The sequence below is a fragment of the Mus pahari genome, chromosome 5 (assembly GCF_900095145.1).
Source record: "Mus pahari chromosome 5, PAHARI_EIJ_v1.1, whole genome shotgun sequence".
NCBI classification, from domain to species: domain Eukaryota; kingdom Metazoa; phylum Chordata; class Mammalia; order Rodentia; family Muridae; genus Mus; species Mus pahari.
The window spans coordinates 163,278,007-163,298,845 of NC_034594.1; the positions used below are offsets into that span (position 1 = coordinate 163,278,007).

A 20,839-nucleotide genomic window follows, 5' to 3' on the forward strand; every position below is an offset into this window, starting at 1 on the left:
GGGGATGACTGTGGTGGGGGGATGACTGTGGTGGGGGGATGACTCTATATTGGGGGGATGACTGTGGGGGGGGATGACTGTGAGGGGGGAATGACTATTTGAAGTAAACTACTTGGGCAGGAAGGTAATACCAGTGATGTACAAATAAGTTTCCAACTATTCTTAACCCCAAGGAGGCAATTATCTAGAACTTCATCAGTTACAACTCAAAAACTTTTCTTTTTTGAGACAGGGTTTCTCCGTGTAGTCCTTGCTGACCTGGAACTAGCTCTGTAGAACAGGTTGGCCTCAAACTCAAGAGATTCATCACCTCTGCCTCCTGAGAGCTGGGATTAAAGGTGTGTGCCACCATGCCCAGCTCTCAAAACCAAGCTTAAAGGTAAAACCAGTAACCATGTGATGGGCATCAGCTTCACAAAGAGTAACAGAAGTCTCCTGTCACTAGCAAAATGAAAAGCTAGCCTTGTGGCCACCAATAAAATAACATGTAATAAACGTCCAGAAGTATGTCAAAGGACTAAGTTGATCAGATGGCTCAATCTTACTTAGAAATTAAACAAAAACAAGGAAAACCACATCTTTTGAGTAAAGAGATTAAATGCCAGAATAAATAAATATATAGTGAATTATAGAATAAACTGAATAAAATAGTTGAATATTTTCAGTTAAAATAGAATATCTTCCATCAAAATTCCTCAATAAAAACCACTGGAAATCATTTAACAGAAAGCAATAACTTTTAGTCTTGAAATTTTATTAATAAAATAAAAATAGAAAGTTCATCAGCATTTAATATTTACATTCTCTTTTACTATCTGGGTGAGTTTAGAAAGCTAATTTTACTTTGGTTAATGTTCTCTCTAAAGCTAAAACAAGTAAATAAATATCAACAACAAACCTACTAAAGCATTAATTTCTGATCTACAAACACAACACAAATTCCTAAGCTCCTTTGACAGGGATAAGAAGAAAGCCATCCACATAATGTAAAGGCAGTTACAGTCTTTTTAGCTCACCTATTTGGACTTTATAAAGTCAGGAGTAGAATTTTCCACTTACAGATTCATATCAGTGCTCAAATTGTTTGCTTCAGATTCTGGCTTCTGGATTAACAAGGCTTGATAAGAAGTACTATTTAACTCCTTATAGGTTGAATTACAATTAAAATGTTATAATCTACAAAGCTGACATCCTATATAGGATTTCTCTGAAGCTGGAACTAGCTTAACTCCCTTACCCACTGCCTACACGTGTGTGCCTCATTTTCTCTGCCCCCCTAACAATTCCCAGTGACTACTTGCTCACACACTATGATCTGTATGAACTTGAATTTACATTGTTGGTTATTTTTAAGATTTTAGTTTTAGTTACATGCATGTGTCTGTGCGTAGATGTACACCTAAGTGTAGGTGCCAGAGGTATCCCCCTGGAGCTGAGCTATATACAGGCAGAGCACTGCAGGTTGGGAACTGAATCCCAGTAGTCCTATACAAGAACAGTATGCTTGAGCCTACACTGTGTTCTAAGTTTAAGGTCTACTGTATCCAAAAAGGTATACCTACCAATTTCTCAAACTCCTATAATCAATGACCATATCAATGAAACAGATAATATTTCAAATGGGCTTTTTTGAGACATAATCTCACAAAGTCACCATGACTGCTGTGGAATTCACTACGTAGGCAAGGCTGACCTACAATTCACAGAGATTGACTACCTCAGTCTCTGAAGCTCTGGGATTAAAGGTGTGCGCCATGCCTGGCCCCAGGGGGAAGTTTTTAAGAACATTCTTTTGGGCATGTTAGTTACTGTACATACACCTCAGATCTTTGAACTTACATTAATCTGAGGAATAGAAATCTTGAGGCTTACCATTTTTACTATATCAGAATACGCTGATTCAACAATTACACCACGATTAGTTGAAACATACTCAACCAGTTCATTCAATGTTGCTCTTTTAATTTCTTTGCTCTTCAAGTCTGAAACAGAGTCCATGAAATCAAACAGTACACAGCACTGTTGTAGCTTCTGGCAGAAAAGCTCTTGCTGTTCATTTGAAGTGGCATCTATAAATAGAAAGAGAAAAACTTGAATAAACCAACTTGAATGTTACTTTGTGTTTTTTAAACATAATTTTGTAGATGCTATTTGCATGCTTACAGTCCTCTAAGCGATTGAGTAGTAAATCCAGGCAGCTGTAATACTCTCACACAGGGATTTACACTAGGCTGTTCTTCTGTCTACAACCAATCAATCGGATATTACTGATTCTAACATACCTTTCTTGTGATCACCTCAATTATTTTAGATGCCTATCATCCCTTATCTAAACTTTCAGCCACAACAGGCTACTCATTCATAACTAATTATTCATTTTTGATTTATTATGTAAGCTACTTAAAAAGTTAAGACTTTCCTAAAAGAATCAATACTACCATACTCAATGAGATCCTCAATAATTTAGAAAATGAAGCCTCTGTATTATATCAGAGTACAGCTGCCTATGCTAAAAGTCACCTTTCAATGCAACCAAGTATGCCTCTCCATCCTGATGAAACCATAGCCCTTGGGGTTCCTGAAGAGCACAGGCTGTTCCTGAGCCCAGAATGCCCATGCCCCCAACATAATCTTGGAAACTCTACTCACTGGTTCCATTTTGCCCTAAGTCCTTAATCAAGGATTTTCCTAATAGATGAAACTAAATTGGTTGCTAAATCCACCTTTACCCCAAAGTATTTTAGGTGTGTATCTCTGTTGCGGTATTTCTTGTACCATATGCTAATTATATCTTGTATTTCTAATTCTCCTTATCTACGAGGTCTCCCAAAGCAGGAACCACGTGTTCTGTCATTATGCCTATTGCTTCCCTCTAATGCATCCCGTAGAGCCTGGCACATAAATGACAATAAATATTTGCCCTGAGCTTGTTACAAAAAACAAGGTTTACAGTTGATCCTAACAAATGTATCACAGTTTTTTGTTCTTAGCATTAAAAAATTACATTTAAACTCTGGACTTTCAAATCTATCAATAGGAACCTTCTAGTCCCTCAATTATATGTGTCTCCTGAACCATTACTGAGGTTACATTTCTAAGATCAGATATCTAAAACATGATACTTAGGTTCATGTATGTAAAACTGTTTCCCCATCAAAAAACAGTTCCTATTTTATATAAAGATACAAAAAGAATCTTCAAAAAGATTAAAATCTTACCACAGGTTATCTGCAAATGGGTGTCTGCACACATGTGTGTGAGTGTACATGTAGGGAATTTTATATGTCCCCATGCATGGGTGTGTGTGCATGTGTATGAGCATACTTGTAGTGGTCTTTGTGTTCCCATGAGTAGGTGTGGATGCATGTATGTGAGTGAGCCTGGATTTGCTAATTTGCCCAGCTGTCTGGCCAGCAAGCTCCAGGGACCTCCTGTCTCTCTATCTCCTCAGTGTTGGGACTATAGGTGCCTGTCTTCTTGTGTGAGTAATGGAAATTCAACTCAGGTACTTATGACTCCATGGCCCACCTTGAGCCATCTCCCCAGCCCCCCTTTTCAGCATAATTTACATGACTTCTGGAGGGAATGATAAAAACTACAAATAAGTTTTGAATGTACTGTAAGCAGCCATCTGTGGCTATGCTACTAAAAGCTTCTAAGACAGGTCTACACCCACAACTAATCTCCTGCTCTCTCCCAGAGCCAGCACCGGTCCCTGTGATGTGAAGCTGAGGGACAGTAAATAGCATTTTTTATTATTTTTATAATTTTTTTATTCAATCATCTTTTATGGAACTACTCTGAAATGGACATATTTTAACTTTTTTTTTTTTAAAAAAGATCATTAAATTTGCAGATAAAAGTTGCCTGAGCTCTGGAATGAGACTTCATATACTGTGGAGAGAATGAGACAGCTCTGACATACACAGCCAGCAGTCGGGCCTACTACCCCTGCTTGGCCCAAACACCAGCAGGTGTTCAGCAGCAGAGCCTGTTCGTCTCTGCAAACTCAGTGATATCTGAAGGGCCTTTTCCTTAAACCTTTTGGAGTCTTCTGTTAAATAGTTAATTTCAATTAGTAAATGGTATTTCCTAACACTGGTACCAAGTTCTTTAGTTTAAAAATATAGGAGATAAAACATGTTTGCTTTTTATAAACTCCCTAGCAATGCTAAGCTTTTCAGAACACACATGTATCACACACACACTTAAGATGATGTATTACACACTAAGCTTTTCAGAACACATATGTATTACACACTTAAGATGATGATGATCTCACTCTAAGAACCCTTGGTAACTTGTAGAGAAAATCCTCATAGTTCTTGCAGTTACTCATTTACTTAAAAAAAAAAAAAAACTATATCCTTCAAATATAGCTTCAAATATAGCTGTATCTTTATTCAAGTAGATGGTACCTCTGTATCCATCTTAATCTTCTGTATATGTTACTGGGGACTGAGCACAAAGACTCACACATGCTAAACCAGTGCTCTCTCTACCTCCCAGCCCTGTCCCAGCCCTAGTGCTGCATCTTGACTGTTTCTATAATTAGATTCCATTATAATGATGATTTGGGGATAATAGGTGCCATCTTTAGAAGCTGACTCAGTTCTAACAGAGTCTTAAGATATTTTTGAGCATTTTTCTCCTGATGCTGGAATGAATACAAATTCACGCTTTACCCACCTGCACATGTGATCACCATCCATAAGCAAGTCCTGCTCTCTCTCCCCTCACTCTCACGACCACACAATACCAATTTTCTTATCTGCAAGGCCAAGTCTCTCACTCAGTGCCTTAGCTAGAAGTAGTGAAGCAGCTGCTTCCCCACACACTCCTGTTCTGCCCAAGAGCATGCAGCTAAAAGTAAAATCCTCCTTCCTTTATTTGTATCAGATATTTCTGCCAGAGCAATGGGGAAACTAACACATTGATGGATATTAACTTCTTCAAAACATATAAATGAACCCTGAGTACATAAGAGAAGGGTATTTAAAATAACAGAGAGTATGGTTTGAATCTGAACTGTTTCTACAGGCTAATGTGCTCCATTGTTGGTGGTGTTTCTTGGCCTGTGGAAGCGTTGCAGCAAGGGGCCGAGATAGCAGAGATAGGTGACTAAGGCTTGTGGAAGCTATTTCACTTCTGGCTCCGACCCATATCGGCACTTCCCGCCTGTCCTGATACAATCGAGCATCTGGAGCCACATGTTCCCACTGTACAGCCTTCCTGGCTCAGACAGACTAAAACTCTCTGAAACCATGAGCTACAACAAACATTTTCTCCCTTAAATTCTTTCTTTTTGACATAGTGATGAGGAAAATTCAGTAATACACCAGTGAACTCCACTTAAATGATACAACGAAGCCAATCCTACATACACCTGCAGAAGTATTTTGATCTCCCCCAAATATTTACCAAAGAGCAATTCATAACTATTAGATGTACAGCACAGTCAACAACTTCAATGTATTAAGGATTTTATATTGCCTAGAGAAGAATATTATACAACCTGTAATACCAAATTGTGCTCATCTTCGGTAACATTCTCAAAGTTAAGGCTACTTTAAAGGACTCCCCTGGAAACCATCACTAAACCAGCAATAAGAAAGCACTGCACAATATTATGAACAGTACAAGAGTAACTGCACAATCAAGGAATGAGCTATAAAGAAACACATGTGCTGTGCCTTTGCAAAATACATAATTAATTTTAACTTGGCTGGAACATGAGTTTTTAAAATGCATGTAACTTTTCCATGCTATTATGATTGAAATTTGATTTCACTAAAGACTTTACCACTGTTAAAAATAAAAATCCCTGTGACAAGCAGGCGAGACTAAGACAGTTCTGGAGAAATGAGGCATTTCCCCTCTGGAGATTCATTACACACCTTCAAAAACTCTCCCAAAGCCCTGTTAGGTATTTCCTAAATTCTTCATGGTGTTTTTCCCCCAATTACCCAGCTTGAGCTATACCTGGCTCACACTTTAAAAAAACACTGCTCTAGAATACTGGTTTTCAAAGTATGGGTTGAAACCAACCAGACAGTAGTATCATTCTGATGGGTCACAACTGGAGTTAAGCAAACAAAGCAATCAGAGGTCATGTGACAGTATTATTTCACTGCACTGTATTTGAGTCCTCAGTTGTAAAGCAAGATGTGCTTCATACGATAGTCTGTAGTTTAAAAGTTTGAGAGATATCATTCCACAATATGTAAAATGCTACAATATCAGGAGCTAGGGAACAGAAGAGGAGCACCACCCAAATAAAAATACTAGTTCCCCCCAAATAAAAATAATAAAAGATCCCATATTAGGCAGGCCTAAGGTGATACAGTAAACTGGTAATGAAGCTGAGATTCCACCCACTGGAATGCAGAGAACAATGCTATTAATGGAGCAGCCGATGTTCCTTTAAAACAGTGGTTCTCAATTTGTGGGTCTCGACCCCTTTGGGGTCAAATGACCTTCATAGGGGTCACAAGACCATAGGAAAACAGATAATGATTCACAACAGTAGCAAAATTACAGTTATGAAGTAGCAATAAAATAATTTTATGGTTGGGAGTCTCCACAACCAGCAGGAGGAAGGCTGTGAGCCACCGCTCTAGACAAAGAAGAATGGCCCAGGCAGGGCCCTCTCCTACTCTCCTGTCACATGTCTCTATGCAGCCATTGCTCTCATTTTACCCTTTCCTGTCACATGTATCTATGTATCCAATACTCTCGTTTTACTCCACCTTTATGGCTTCTCTCCCCTTTCATGATCTCTTCTAGTTTCATGACCAGGCCCCCAAATCTGGCACTGGATATTTCTCTTAATGATTTCCAATCTCCATCTTTCTTCTGTACATGCCACAGCTTCACTTCCTCTTTATAGCTATATGAAGCTAACCTTGATTGTCATTATTAATTGAATCAAGTAATTCCCAAGTAACTAGACACACCTATGAGGGACTTTTCTTGACTGGTTCTTCTGAGGTCAAAAGACTGTCCTAAACCTGAGCCACAGCTTCTGATTGTATACCTCAAAGAAGTACATGGAAGGAGGAAGGTTTTGCTTTTTGCCTGCTTGCCCTCACTCTAGCTGGCAAGTTCATCTATCCCGTTGCTGAGACATCACACACACACACACACACACACACACACACACACACACACACACACACACACACAGAGTCACAAACAACTGACTTCTTCAGGACACCAACTAAAAGTCAGCCTTGTGGATTCAACTACCAGATTATTTTTGACCTTTTCTTCAGGAAACAACTATTGTTGGACTAGCTGGACCACAGCCTGTAAGCCACTCTGATAATTTCTCTTTTAATATAGATTCATTCTATCAATTCTGTTCCTCTAGAAAACCCTAACAAGGGCTGGTGAGATGGCTCAGTAGGTAAGAGCACCCGACTGCTCTTCTGAAGGTCCGGAGTTCAAATCCCAGCAACCACATGGTGGCTCATAACCATCTGTAACAAGATCTGACATCCTCTTCTGGAGTGTCTGAAGACAGCTACAGTGTACTTACATATAATAAATAAATAAATAAATCTTTAAAAAAAAAAAAGAAAGAAAAAAGAAAACCCTAACAAGGTGAATAAAATTCCACTGTATCCATGTACTACATTCTTTGTTTGTAGATATCTATGCTGTTTCATTTTCTGGCTATTGTGAGTAGTGTAGCAGCAATAAACATGGGTATGTAAATCAACTCTGTAATGCGCTGAGTTAAGAGTCCTTTGGGTATATACCAAGAGTGGACTAGCTGGGTTATAGGTAGCTCTATTTTCAGTTGTTTGAAAAACTTCCACACTGATTTCCATATGACTGCAGAAATGTGCCTTCCCACCAGCAGTGAATAAGGACCCCCTTTCCCAAAGCCTTGCTAACACTGGCAGCCATTTGTTTTCTTGACAGACATCCTGGCAGGGGTGAGATGGGCTCTCAAAACAGTTTTAATTTGCATTTTCCTAATGGCTAAGGATAGTGAACACTTAGTACTACTGGCCATTTTATTCTTTCTATTGAGAACTATCTATTTGGCCATTAGTCCATTTACTGACTGGATGATTTCTGTATGCTTAATACTTGCAGCTCTCTTTACATATTTGGACAAATCTCCAGTCTGATGAGTAGATGGACAAGACTTATTTCTCCCCATTTAGTGAGCTGCCTCTGCAATTGTCTCCTTTGCTATACAGAAGCTTACTTTCATGTAATTCCAATTATGCCAATTCCCAGAATTATTTCCTGGGCTGTTGGATCCTTGCCTATGATCTATCATGAAGTGCTTTACTTCCAGCAGTATCAAAGTCAAGTCTTACTAACTGAAGGCTTCTGATCCATCCCAAGTTGATTACAGAGCAAGGTAGTAGATATGGACCAGGTCCCATTCTTTTATATGTGGAATCAGTTTTTCTGGCTCTGTTGCTAAGAAGGCAGTCTTTTCTTCAATCTCTATTCTTTATATCTTTGTCAAGAACCAAAGTTAGTCAGTTTTACATTAGAACATGGGCAAAAGGTCAAGAAATGATTGTTAGTCAAAAAACAAAAACAAAACAAAACAAACAAAAAAAGATAGGCTTATGTCCCTGGCACGAATCTTACATGGTAAATATATATTATTTCTACCCATATATTTTAGACTTCAATCTGCCAATATTTTACTAAAGATTTTTCATTTATGTCCATAAGAGACATTGCTCTGCAATTTTATTTTCTAGTAATATTCTTTCTTAATTCAGACTCAATCAAATAGACACATACCTACTGAAATTTTTGTTTCTTCTTGTGTCAGTTTTAGAAAGCTATTTACTTCAAGGAATTTTCCCATATCCTCTAAGATTTCAAATGTAAGTGTATAACTTTGTATCTGGAAGCTATGATATCCTAGATAAAATGTGCAAATTATTATTATAAACAAGTTAAAACTATAGTCAAGTCAAAGATAAGAATTTCTCAGATCTACCTGCTTCCTCAAAGTTCAGTTTAAAATAACTGTTTAGTCAAGTACGGTAGTACATGCCTGGAATTCCAGCATTTAAGAGGCAGAGCAGAAAGAACACCAAAAGTTCAAGGCTACATATAGTCTACATGGAGATCCATGATAGGCAGGGCTACACAGAAAGACCCCTTTTCTAAATAAATAAATAAATAAATAAATAAAGTTTTAATATAAATAATAAAGTATCATTTAAAGACTATGAATAGACTCAAGGGCAAACAGCAAGTGAGGAAAACACCTATCTAAGAATATCTATGAAAACTCAGGACACTAAATAGCCCAGTGGAAAAACGCTCAACTAATATGAGCAAAGCCTTGGGTTTGAGTCCCATGCCACAAATAATTTATGAAAATTTAGTAAGCATAATCTAAATGAAGACTGCTACTTTTCCCTTCCTGCTACTAGGCAGGAATCCTAAAAATCAAAAACCCAGAGGACCCCTCTCCTTCAATCTTCCTGACCGCCTTCCTCAGGCACTAACAGACACTGGTGCTTCTTCCCTGCTGGAGCAGCTCAGTTCTAACCAAGTGGGCAGAGAGGTGGGAGTTCCCTTCTCACCCCACTCACACCACAGAGACTGTACTTTTGGGCAGCAACACTAAGAATATGGCCCCCATCACCCTACCCCTGGCATTGTACGCAAGCTAAAAAGACCTTAGGCTACTGCCTACAGGTTACCCTTGCATAAAGCTAGCTCTTCTTTCCCAAAGAAATCTTTAATTTACAAATACTCTCAGAAACAGCAGGGGCTATGATGGAAGGGAATGATAGAAAATTCTAGATTCACTTATAAGCCAACTTACTGTCAGAAGAGATCTGTAAAAGGGAAGAGCTTTTAGTACGTAGAGGAGTCTTTTGGTATGAAAATATGTCCACACCCTTCCTATTTCCATTCCTACCCCTCTGTCTGGAAAAGTACAGCCCATTGGTTAACAAGAAGGGGAAAAAAAGGGGGGGCACAGCATACTTAATTGCTTCTGAGAGTTCACACTAGATCTAACAAAATATGATTTCCAAGTATCAAAGGGAACCATGATTAAAGAAAGGTGTCATGACACTGTCTCGTTAAATGGAGACAGAAAAGTACAAATAAAGAGAAGTAATGGAGTTCATAGACTCTAACAAAGAAAAACTCACTGAAGGGGCTCATCAGGACAGAAAGACATATCAAGAGATATATTCCAATCTTAAAGAGATAGAAGAAGGGCTGGCATCACTGTTCCTGTAGAGGACCTGGGTTCAAGTCCAGTACCCACGTGGTGATTTACCACCATGGATTACCCCAGTTTCAGGGAATCCAATGGTCTTTTGGGCTCCAGATACACACAGGGTATAACATGTAAGATAGATGCAGGAAAAACATTCACATATAAAATAAACAAATGATTCTATTTTTTAAAATGGAAGAAAATGAACAGAGCTTTAGTGCCCTATAGAATACTATCATTACACTAAAATATTCATAATGGAATTACCAGAAGGAGAGAGAAAAGGAGCAGAAAAAAGACATTTGAAGAAGCAGTGAATATATTATTCTAACCCAGTGTAACCAAGGAGCTCGGTGAGATCCAAGAAGGATCAATTCATGCCAGCCAGATACTCACCCAGTATGTGCTTGTTACCAAGCTAGAATCCACAGAGTGGAAGAAAGAACCGGCTTCTGAAGTTATCCTCTGACTGCCACATGCACTCTGTGTCACATAAGCATCTACACACTGCCCATACACACATGCAGCAAACAACTGTAAACTGAAAAACCAAAGGAAGGATAAAATCCAGGAGACCCATAAACTACAGACTCAGTGCAGTCAAAGTTCTTAGAGTGAGACAAGGACAAAATCTTGAAAAGCACAAGATAAAAACAATTATTTTTAGTTCTAGAGAGATGGCTCAGTGGTTAAGAGCACTGACTGCTCTTCCAGAGGTCCTGAGTTCAATTCCCAGCAACCACATGGCGGCTCACAACCATCTGAATTGGGATCTGATACCCTCTTCTGATGTGTCTGAAGACAGCTACAGTGTACTCACATACATAAAATAAATCTTAAAAAAGGAAAAGAAAAAAGAATTCAGGACTCTCCAAGCCTCACAGTGGCATCCAGGGCTCTCTCCTTGGCAACAGACTTTAGGCAAGCTAGCTGGCCAACACCACGATGGACAGATTTGCCTACGTTACACCCTTAGAAACCATGCAAACCCTATACATGACGTAGCTTGCTTAACCTTGTGTCCCAGTCTGAGCTTTATCAGGCCCTGTGTAGCACAGAGTTGCTGGTGTTGCCAGCAGTGGACAGAGAAGAAAGTACATCAAGCCACACTGCCTCTTCCATGGCTCTTGGATGTATCTGTGTGCATATATCTTGGCTCACATGATGGCTGCTGCCAGATGGAAAGGGAACACTGATATGTGAACAGCCTGTCTTAAAGCTTTCCTCTTCTTCACCATCTTCACCAAAGCCAATGGGAGAAACCCAAGCACAATCAAATGTTTCAGCTTTTTCATTTGTTAGTGCTGTGTTTAATAACAAATATTTAAAAGGGCAGGCATAATTTGTAATAAGATAATTTTATAAACTACATCCCCAGTTACTGCTGCTCATTTATTTTGAAATCTAAAGTAACATCTCATATAGGATTCAACAAGCACAGTATCATAGCAACCCAGCACACCACTCAGTGGCATGCCGAGGATGTGGTCCAGAATTCTAATTTAAGAGACTGACACAGGATATAGGACATGTAGCTTTTTGGCAATACCCGAGAACGTTATAACTAAGAGCCTAAACTAGCTTTTATCTAAAACTAAAGATTGTAAAGAAGCAATGGGATTATTTATTTATTTATTAACAAATGACTCAACACTATTACTAACTATGACTTAAGAGTCTGTGATTTTGTTACAACTGAAAACTGAGAAGAAAGTATAGACAGCACTCCGAGGAAATGTCAACAGGCACACTATCAATCTGATATCTTACTATATAAATGTGTATTAAGGAAAACCACTGGGATATTGCCTAAACTTAACAACAACTTTAATTACCATTCAAATATAACTGTATCCATAACTATTATTTAGAAGGATTAAAGGATACTGGTTAGTTCTTACTCCAAAATATAACTTACAGCTAGTACGTGTCCATAATCTCAATATTTTGATGGCCTAGGCAGGAGAACTGAGAGCTCCAGGCTTCCCTGGGCTACATAACCGAGTCAAGAGGGGAAGAAAGGAAGAGGGAAAGGCAAAGAAAGGAAGAGGGAGAGGCAGAGAAAGGAGGGAAGCTAATTACAGATTAGCTTTTGAATTTCCAATAGAGCGTCTGATAAAGCAGTGAGAATAGGAAACACAGATGGGTTACTAGATCTGCTATGCCTCTCCCTCCTCCTTTCTTCCCCTCTTGACTGGTTAATATAGCCCAGGGTAGCCTGGAGCTCGCAGTTCTCCTGCCCCATTAAAATACTGAGATTATGAGCACATACTAGCTATAAGCTATCTTTTAATAGTTATGGATACAGTTATATTTGAATGGTAATTAAATTCCTGGCCATGGAAATGAGTGAGCATACTGCTGAAAACCATCTCTCTCTCTCTCTCTCTGTCTCTCTGTCTCTCTCTCTCTCTCTCTCTCTCTCTCTCTCTCTCTCTCTCTCNTCTCTCTCTCTCTCTCTCTCTCTCTCTCTCTCTCTCTCTCTCTCTCTCTCTCTCTCGGGAGAAACAATGGAAAACCTGTGTCATCTCCTTAATCTAATTTGAATACAGAACCTGCTGTTCATTAAACAAGAGTTTGTGACACTTTTTTTAAAGATTTGTTTATTTCATGTATGTGGGTACACTGTAGCTGTCTTCAGACACACACCAGAAGAGGGCATCAGATCCCCATTACAGATGGTTGTGAGTCACCATGTGGTTGCTGGGAACTGAACTCAGGACCTCTGGAAGTGCTCTTAACCACTGAGCCATCTCTCCAGCCCAAGTTTGTGATACCTTTTAAGGGACCAGAAATGTGAAGCATATCTTCACACATCAAAAGGAAGGCTAAGAAAACTATGGCTCTCACTTTAATGTCTGTGAGGAAATCCATCTTGTGTTAATGCCTACACAACCCTAAAGAAATGCCTGCCACTTACTGAGAAATTACCTTCTTCAACAGATGCTCAAGTCTACGGGAGGACCACAGCTCTACGCCTGCTCCAGTTCCTTCACCATCACAGGCTGGCTCTGTGAGAGGGTTTGGGAGTGGCATAGTGACCTTAGGATATTTAATCAATTTTCTGGAGCAAATAACTGGATTTTCTAATAGATCTATGTATAGACTCCTAAAACAAGACTCTTGGAAATGCTACCCATAGTTCCTGCTTCTCATTCAATCTTCAACACTAGGAAGGAAGGAAGGAAGGAAGGAAGGAAGGAAGGAAGGAAGGAAGGAAGGAAGGAGAAGGAAAGGAAAGGAAAGGAAGGGAAGGAAAAGAAAAGAAAGGAAGAAGCTACCTCTGAGCCAGAGATAGGTCAGCATGCAGGGTACTTACCAGCCTGACAGCCAGCATTGAATCCCCAGAACCCATACAGAAGGGCCAACTCTCACAAGCTGCCCTTTGACCTCCATATGTGTGCCAAAGCATGCCTGTGTGAGTACATACTCATGCACAGAAACACATATACCGATAAATAAAAATTTTTTAAAAGAAAACTTACTTTTGGTATGTGAAACTTATTTATTTAACATTTACTTATTTTAGACTGAGTATGTGCTCTCAGGGCATGGGTGGAGGTGGGAATCAGAGGACAGCTACAAATGCAGATCACTGGTCTTGGCATCAATCACTTGCCTGCTGTACCATCTCAACAACCTCAGTGTGTGAAATTCATAACCAAGGTTTCAAATGACCCAATTCACTATTTCTAGTACTAAATAATTTATCCAGAGTCATTTCAAAATCGTTATTTTTCTTTCAGAAAAGTCATGCTGTTTATAATATTCTATAAAGTTAAAGCATGAGGTGAAGAGGCTAGCCTAGTCTTACACGCTCTCACTGACTGAAAAGTATGAGAGGTTTGCTCTGAAAGGGGAGTTTTGTTTTTAACAATCTATGAGCTCTTTAAAAAAAAAAAAAGCCACATAAAGAAACAAGGTAGCTAAGAATGATCTCTCACTGTATGTTCTTTTTTAAAAGACTTTACTTCAGAAAACAATGAAACTGAGACTCATTTATGACTCACACCAAGCATTATAACCTAAAACAGTCATTACTGCTCTAAAACTAAAAACCAGTTTCCAAGTGTGCGCAGGGTTATCCAGGTGACCACAGAAACCCCAGACATCAGCCACACCGAGCACCAACTCCAGTCCTGGCTGCCCTACAGCTGGAGCAGCTAAGGAAAGCTCAGACATTTTCCCCTCTCCTACTGGTTGACCAGACCTTCCCAGTTAGGAAACAGGACTTCAGACTAACCTAGAAGCATGTCCTCATTACATCTGCTACTGCAGTTGTACTTACATTCAAGTTAAGGTTTGCTCACAAGCTACAGGCACACATGTATCTGGAATATTACTTACAGAGATGCTACGTAATTGTCCAGTTTCATCTCCTCCAGAAACTCTAGGAGACTAAAATCAGTTAAGTGATGAATTTTCCTAATTAAGTTCATGTGCAAGTCCCAGTTATGTCAGACCACTTTATCTCCTGCTTTCAAATTGGGGGGAACCAGTAGAAAAGACAGTGCTATGCTAATGTAGCCACAGTATGGGAAAGTTCTTATATCCTACACACAGCACCTCTCCAAAAGGCAGGTAAAGCCTCAGTTCTTGACAATCTGGGACAACACATTCAAGCTACCACTTACAGTGAATGAGTGGTTGGTGACTCCAATTATAAATCTAGCTGTGTCACAAATGTGCGGCACCATTAACAATTATCTTAGTATCAGGACTCATTCATAAGGCAAATGTTCTCTGTTATTTTTAAAACAAACGTTAAGTAATTTAAAGGCAGTGAAAACAGTGGTAAATGTTCACCAATGGCCCACTTGTCCAGCAGCTTTCTTGGAAAGCTCTCAACCACAAGTCCTTCTCTTGAACAGACAGAAAAGAAGGTACACAATTTTACTTTAGTGCAATTAACATGTATCTTCAGCTTAACACTACAGAGAAAGAATTAGCAAACAACTGAAAAGATCAAACTGTATGTGAGCATCGAAGAATACAATCTAACCTAGGGTTTGGTTTCTTTATCTACGAAATGGTAAGAATGTTGGTCTACCTATGCATTACTCAGTTACTGTGGTGGTCTGAATGAGAACGGCCCCCTTAGACTCACATGTTGGAATATCTGGTCCCTTGCTGGTGGAACCACCTAAGAGGGACTGGGAAGTATGACCCTGTTGAAGGATTATGTTACTGGGGTTGGCTGACCTTTGAGTTTCAAAAGCCCATGCTACTCCCAGATAGCTCTGTCTCTTCTCTGTCTGTCTGTCTGTCTCCTACTTGCATATCAGATGCAAGTTCTAAGCTACTGCTCCAGCACTGTGCCTGTCTGCTGCCAAGCTCACAGACATTATAGTTGTGAACTTTTAATTCTCTGAAACTACAAATTCCCAATAAACTCTTTCTTCTGTAAACTGCCTTGCTCATTGTGTCTCTTCACAAGCAATGGAAAAACAACTAAGTTATAAAACAGCATTTCATCTAAAGGCACAAAACAGACAACTCACTCATGCACTTCTCCTGGAACATCACCTCCCACTACACACAAACCAAAGATGCCCTGCACTACACATACACAGATCATCAGTGGCCAGCAAATCCAACTGACAAGTCCTTCATCAGCAGATCTAGGAGTCTTAGCAGGCTACCGAAGGTAAAATAACAAATGTAATTATGTTTACTAGTCACAGAAATGCCCAAAGGACACTGTTTGATTCAGATAGATAGATAGATAGATAGATGGATGATAGATAGATAGATGGATAGGTGGATAGATGGATAGACAGATGAGACGGCTCAGTGGTAAAGGCACTTGTCTCTATGCCTGATGACCTGCATTGCATCCAGAGAACGTACATGGTAGAGAGAACCAAAGCCTCCAACTTGTCCTCTGACCTTCAACACAGGCATGAGTGTGCATACACACACAGAAATATGTGTGACAAAAAAGACCCAATGGTCCTTTTGATATTTAGAAATGTATTTTCAAAAGGATCTCAAATGTAATGCTTACCAAATGAAATGGAATCTCCCCTCCCTACTTGGTTCCTTTCCCGGCATCCTCCTCAGCAGGGCTGTGCACCCAGTGTCCAGATAAACACATCAAGAGATGACTCGTCCTCCACTTTCTACCTCTTCGCACTGCTAACAATTAACAAGTCCTATCTATAGGTACTTCAGACAAACCTCCTCCCATTTCTGCAGCTACCATTCGACAGAGCTGTAGTGTGTGCCACAACTAGCTCTCACTCGCGTGCGTGCGTGCACATGCACACACACACACACACACACACACACAGGTCCTCCCCTCTTTTTAATACCTTGTTCTGTCACAATCCATTCTACCTCTGTAGCTATATTCTATATCTTAGGGTTTTTTCTTGTAAATGTATGGATGTTTTTCCTGCTAGAAGAGTGTGACAGATCCTCCGGAACTAGAGTTAAGAACTGTTGTGAGCTGCCATGTGGGTGCTGGGATATGCAGTCCAGGTCCTCCAGAAGAGCGGTCAGTAAACAATCTTAACCACTGAACCATGTCTCCAGCCCATATTTAAGTGACTATACACACACCCTAGACTATCTATCTAAAAGTCATCATTACTTAATGGCTGTATTTCTACAATTTCCACGTAATCTTTACGGTACAGGTATCTTGCTCAAGTCTTTCAAGCCTCTGAAATATCTCTAAAAATCAATGATACCAGCAGGAAGACTGCCAAGAGCACAGACTGCTCTGCTCTACCTACCCAGCTATTAAGACTGGCTTACCTGGATGCCTTGGGCCCATGCGCAGTCTCTCATCTCTAGATGCTGGTATGCTCTGGCCTCTTCCCATTCTACAGATTTCTCTGAGCAGCTGCTTCAACTTCTATTGCTACATATGCCACTGACAAGCTGAAAACTCCCAGATGACTACCAAATGTACATGTATTCAGCTCTAGGCCCAAATTAATTAACCTTCCAACAGTGAGCCTCACTTCAGTTTCCCACAGATACTTCAACTCTTCCCACAAAAGAATGATTACTTTTAAAGCATGGTGGCTCATACCTATAATTTCAGCACTTGCAAGGCTGAGGGAGATCAGCATGAGTTTAAGGACAACCTGCATACTACCAACAGAAGTGGTTTTTTTGTTTGTTTGTTTTGTTTTTCCCTTTCCCCAAATCAGATTTGTCTCTCAATAAGCTATTTCTTCTGGGTGAGGTGGTGCACACCTGTACTAAGTAAGGCAAGATTGTTGAGTTTGAGGCTACCCTGGGCTACCTATTGACCAACTCCTACCATGTACCTAGTTGCTTAAATAAAAGCAGTATCATTCTTGACTTCCTTTCACCAAGTCCTCTGAGATACCACTCTGTATCCACTTAGGAAGATGCCCTGCATTCCTCATGACAGTCAGGTATAAAGGCAGTGTGATGCCTGATACCCATTCTTTAACATAACAACATCAAGCAAAACCAAGGTCCTAACTGCTGCTCCAGTGTCTTCTCTAACCACATAACCACATAATCTTCAAATATGCTATGCTCAGCTGCACGTCTGCACGTACTGACAGACGGGTAGATCTTAGACCCCATCTATCTCTGCCTAACACGTTCTAGCTTTTAGGTTTCAGTTATCTCTTTCTCAAGGAAGTTTTCTTTTTCCTCTTCTTCACAACAAAATTAGGCTGTGTCTCTCTCACACTTCCTGACATCACAAAATGAAGCCAACTCCTCCCTCTCTTCAGAGACTCTCTGATGAAATGGCCAGAATGTTATTTATTTAGAGTAAGAGTGAAATCAATTCCCAAAGGAGGCTCAAGAGAATGACTTCGGAGGCCTACTATTCAGAACTGGAGGGCTCAACTGGGGAGGTGAGTTAGCTTAGCTATTCCAGGGGAAGTGTGGTCCCAAGAACTCCCTTGCATTCAGCGTCCAAGTTAGAAATAGGTTCTCTTAGATCATGTAAACCTAACACAGTCAGCAAACTACAACTGACAGGCATGACCAAATAAAACCTAGTAAGCTTCTTTACAGGAAAGTGAATCAAAATAAGATTTCTAAAATTTCTCATTACTCATTCGAAAAGCTAACAGAAATTCCTTCAGCAAAGAGTTAAAAGAAGATATACATAAAAAGCTCTTGAAACTGCTTATTATTCAATTATCCTGCTCCAACAAGCAGAGTCTATTTTACATAAACCCAGCCTGTCATGTCAAACTTTCAGCAATTAGGTTTTTTTGTCACGCAATAATGTACTAAAAGTAATTACAGATTTTAGGTCTGTTTCTTTTACTTCCTTCAAGGACATCCTCATAAATTAAGACTGCACCTCAAATTTAGAGATTAATATAAACTAGCCAGGCAAGGTCATGCAGGCCTGTAATCTCATCACAGGGGAGGAAAGAGGATCATGAGTTCAAGGCCAGTTTGGGCTACACAGTAGTGAGTCTGAGGTCAGTCCAGAATACACTGTGAGATCTTACCAAAAAAAAAAAAAAAAAAAAAAAAANGGGNNGGGGNANAAAAAAAAAAAAAAAAAAAAAAAAAAAAAAAAAAAAGAGAGAGAGAGAGAGAAAAATATAAATCATAGATACACACCATTTCAGCTTACCCGATTTTAAATGCTAAAGCCCATATCTGAGTCAACCCTAACTCAGTTTTTCACACAACTGTACACAACTGCTTTCCTAGAACAATCAGTGTTGGGTCACACTATGCCAGATGCAAGGGCAGGTTCCTTTGCTTTAATCTGGCATTTACTGCGCTCACTTCAGTAACACACATACTTTAGACCAAGCCAGCGCCTTACTTACTCTTTACTATTATCAAAGTACTAAGAAATCAGAATTCATTTACTTAGCTTAACTGTTTTAGGCATAGGTTAAAACACAAGGCAAACAAAATAGAACGGGTCTCATAGTCAATATTGAACATTCCGGGAAAAGCACTATCAATGCAAGAAGGTAGGTGACTAAGGGTGACTAAGACAACCAAGGGGGATTTTATCAAAATAGCAACTGTGTCTACATGACATTTATTATACTCTACTTGGTACTATGTGTTTTGAAAAAAAAAAAAAAAAGACATCTACTTTTGCAAAATAAAATTTACCATCTCATTCTGGAGAGCAAACTACTAAATATCAACTGAACATTCACCCACAACAAATCAACAAATGTAGTATTATCCAGAGTGGCTAGCAGAAAGGCCAAAGACAAACTGGGAAAATGAACTAAAAGCGGCTCTGGAGCCTCCCTGCTACCTTTCACAAAAAGCCATGGTCAAGGTTAAGTTGAACATCAACATGAAAGAAATCTCTGGAAGAAAACACTTGATAAAAAAAAAATAAATATGGGCTGGTAAGATGGCTCAGCGGGTAAGAGCATTGACTACTCTTCCAAAGGTCCTGAGTTCAAATCCCAGCAACCACATGGTGGCTCACAACCACTTCTGATGTCTGAAGACAGTTACAGTGTACTTATGTATAATAATAAATAATAATAAATAAATCTTAAAAAAATAAAATAAAATAAATATAAGACATGACGCAAAACAGTTAAATTCAACCGTTCACTTTCCCATTAGTTTTTTGTTTGTTTTGTTTGTTGAAGATAGGTCCACTATGCAGTCTTGCTTGGCCTGGAATTTGCTATGTAAACCAGGATGGCCTCATACTTAGAGATCTGCTTGACTCCGGTGGCAGGAGAAGAGTGTGCGCCACCATTTTAATATACCCAGTAGAAATGTTAGGCTAAGATCTTCAACAAAGAGAAAACATCAGATAGACGACAACAGTTTGATACTCCAAAGCAACTGGCATCATCACCAGTGATCCTGAAAAATGAGATTAAAGCTAAGCCAACCTCTACCGTGTTCCCAAATGTTGCCTACTCAATCTCAACTCAAAACAACAAAACAAAAGCAGGCGAGCAAACACATGATCACCTGGCACTGAACAACAACAGCTGGACTTTCATTAGATATAAAACAAGACCTAACAGAATCTTATCTTATGAAAACTCAGAACAGCGCTGATTAGCCAGCCATAGAGGGCAGCAGAGTTAAGAGAGTGAATTGTAAATACCAGAGGGTGAAGTGAGGGCAGGAAAAGTTAATGGGCTGAGAGTAAGGAACCATGAGTACCAAAGAGAAAGACAAAGCTTCAGTGAATGAATTAATCCAGCAGACACTAAATTTATGATGCTTGGCCCCCACTCCTAACTGCACATGAGGATCACCCTGGCAGTTTTAAAAAAACAAACATGTCTAGATTCCACCTTAGACCAACTAGCAGACTCTGAGGGATGTAGGCCAGGTGTGGATATTTTTTTAAGCTTTCCAAGTGCCTAAGGAGGACTGTGTAGCACAGTCCTTAACAAGCAGACTCTACCGCATATGCAACAATGTTAAAAGCCAATTTAGAAAACAAAATAAAACGCAAAAACCTATTATTTCCCCAAAGTATTATTTTGTAGCTAAACCTTTGACTCTAAAACTCAAAGGGGCAGTAATAACCTAAATACAATCATCACAGGGCCTTTATCAAGAGGAACATTATTCCTACAGGTGGAAAACAGTTCACAGGGGTTAAACAGTTAGCCCCAAGCGACTGTGAGTCATCACTGAAGCAGGGAG

General features: G+C 39.5%; 1 protein-coding gene across 1 annotated transcript in view; it reads right to left on the minus strand.

Annotated features, from left to right (window-relative positions):
* Ppp2r5a (protein phosphatase 2 regulatory subunit B'alpha) overlaps positions 1-20,839 on the minus strand; it is a 44,160-nt gene that overhangs the window by 18,257 nt on the left and 5,064 nt on the right. The window contains exon 2 of the mRNA XM_021197888.2: positions 1,873-2,069. Coding sequence (XP_021053547.1) covers positions 1,873-2,069 — 197 coding nt within the window. The remainder of the gene's footprint in view (positions 1-1,872; positions 2,070-20,839) is intronic.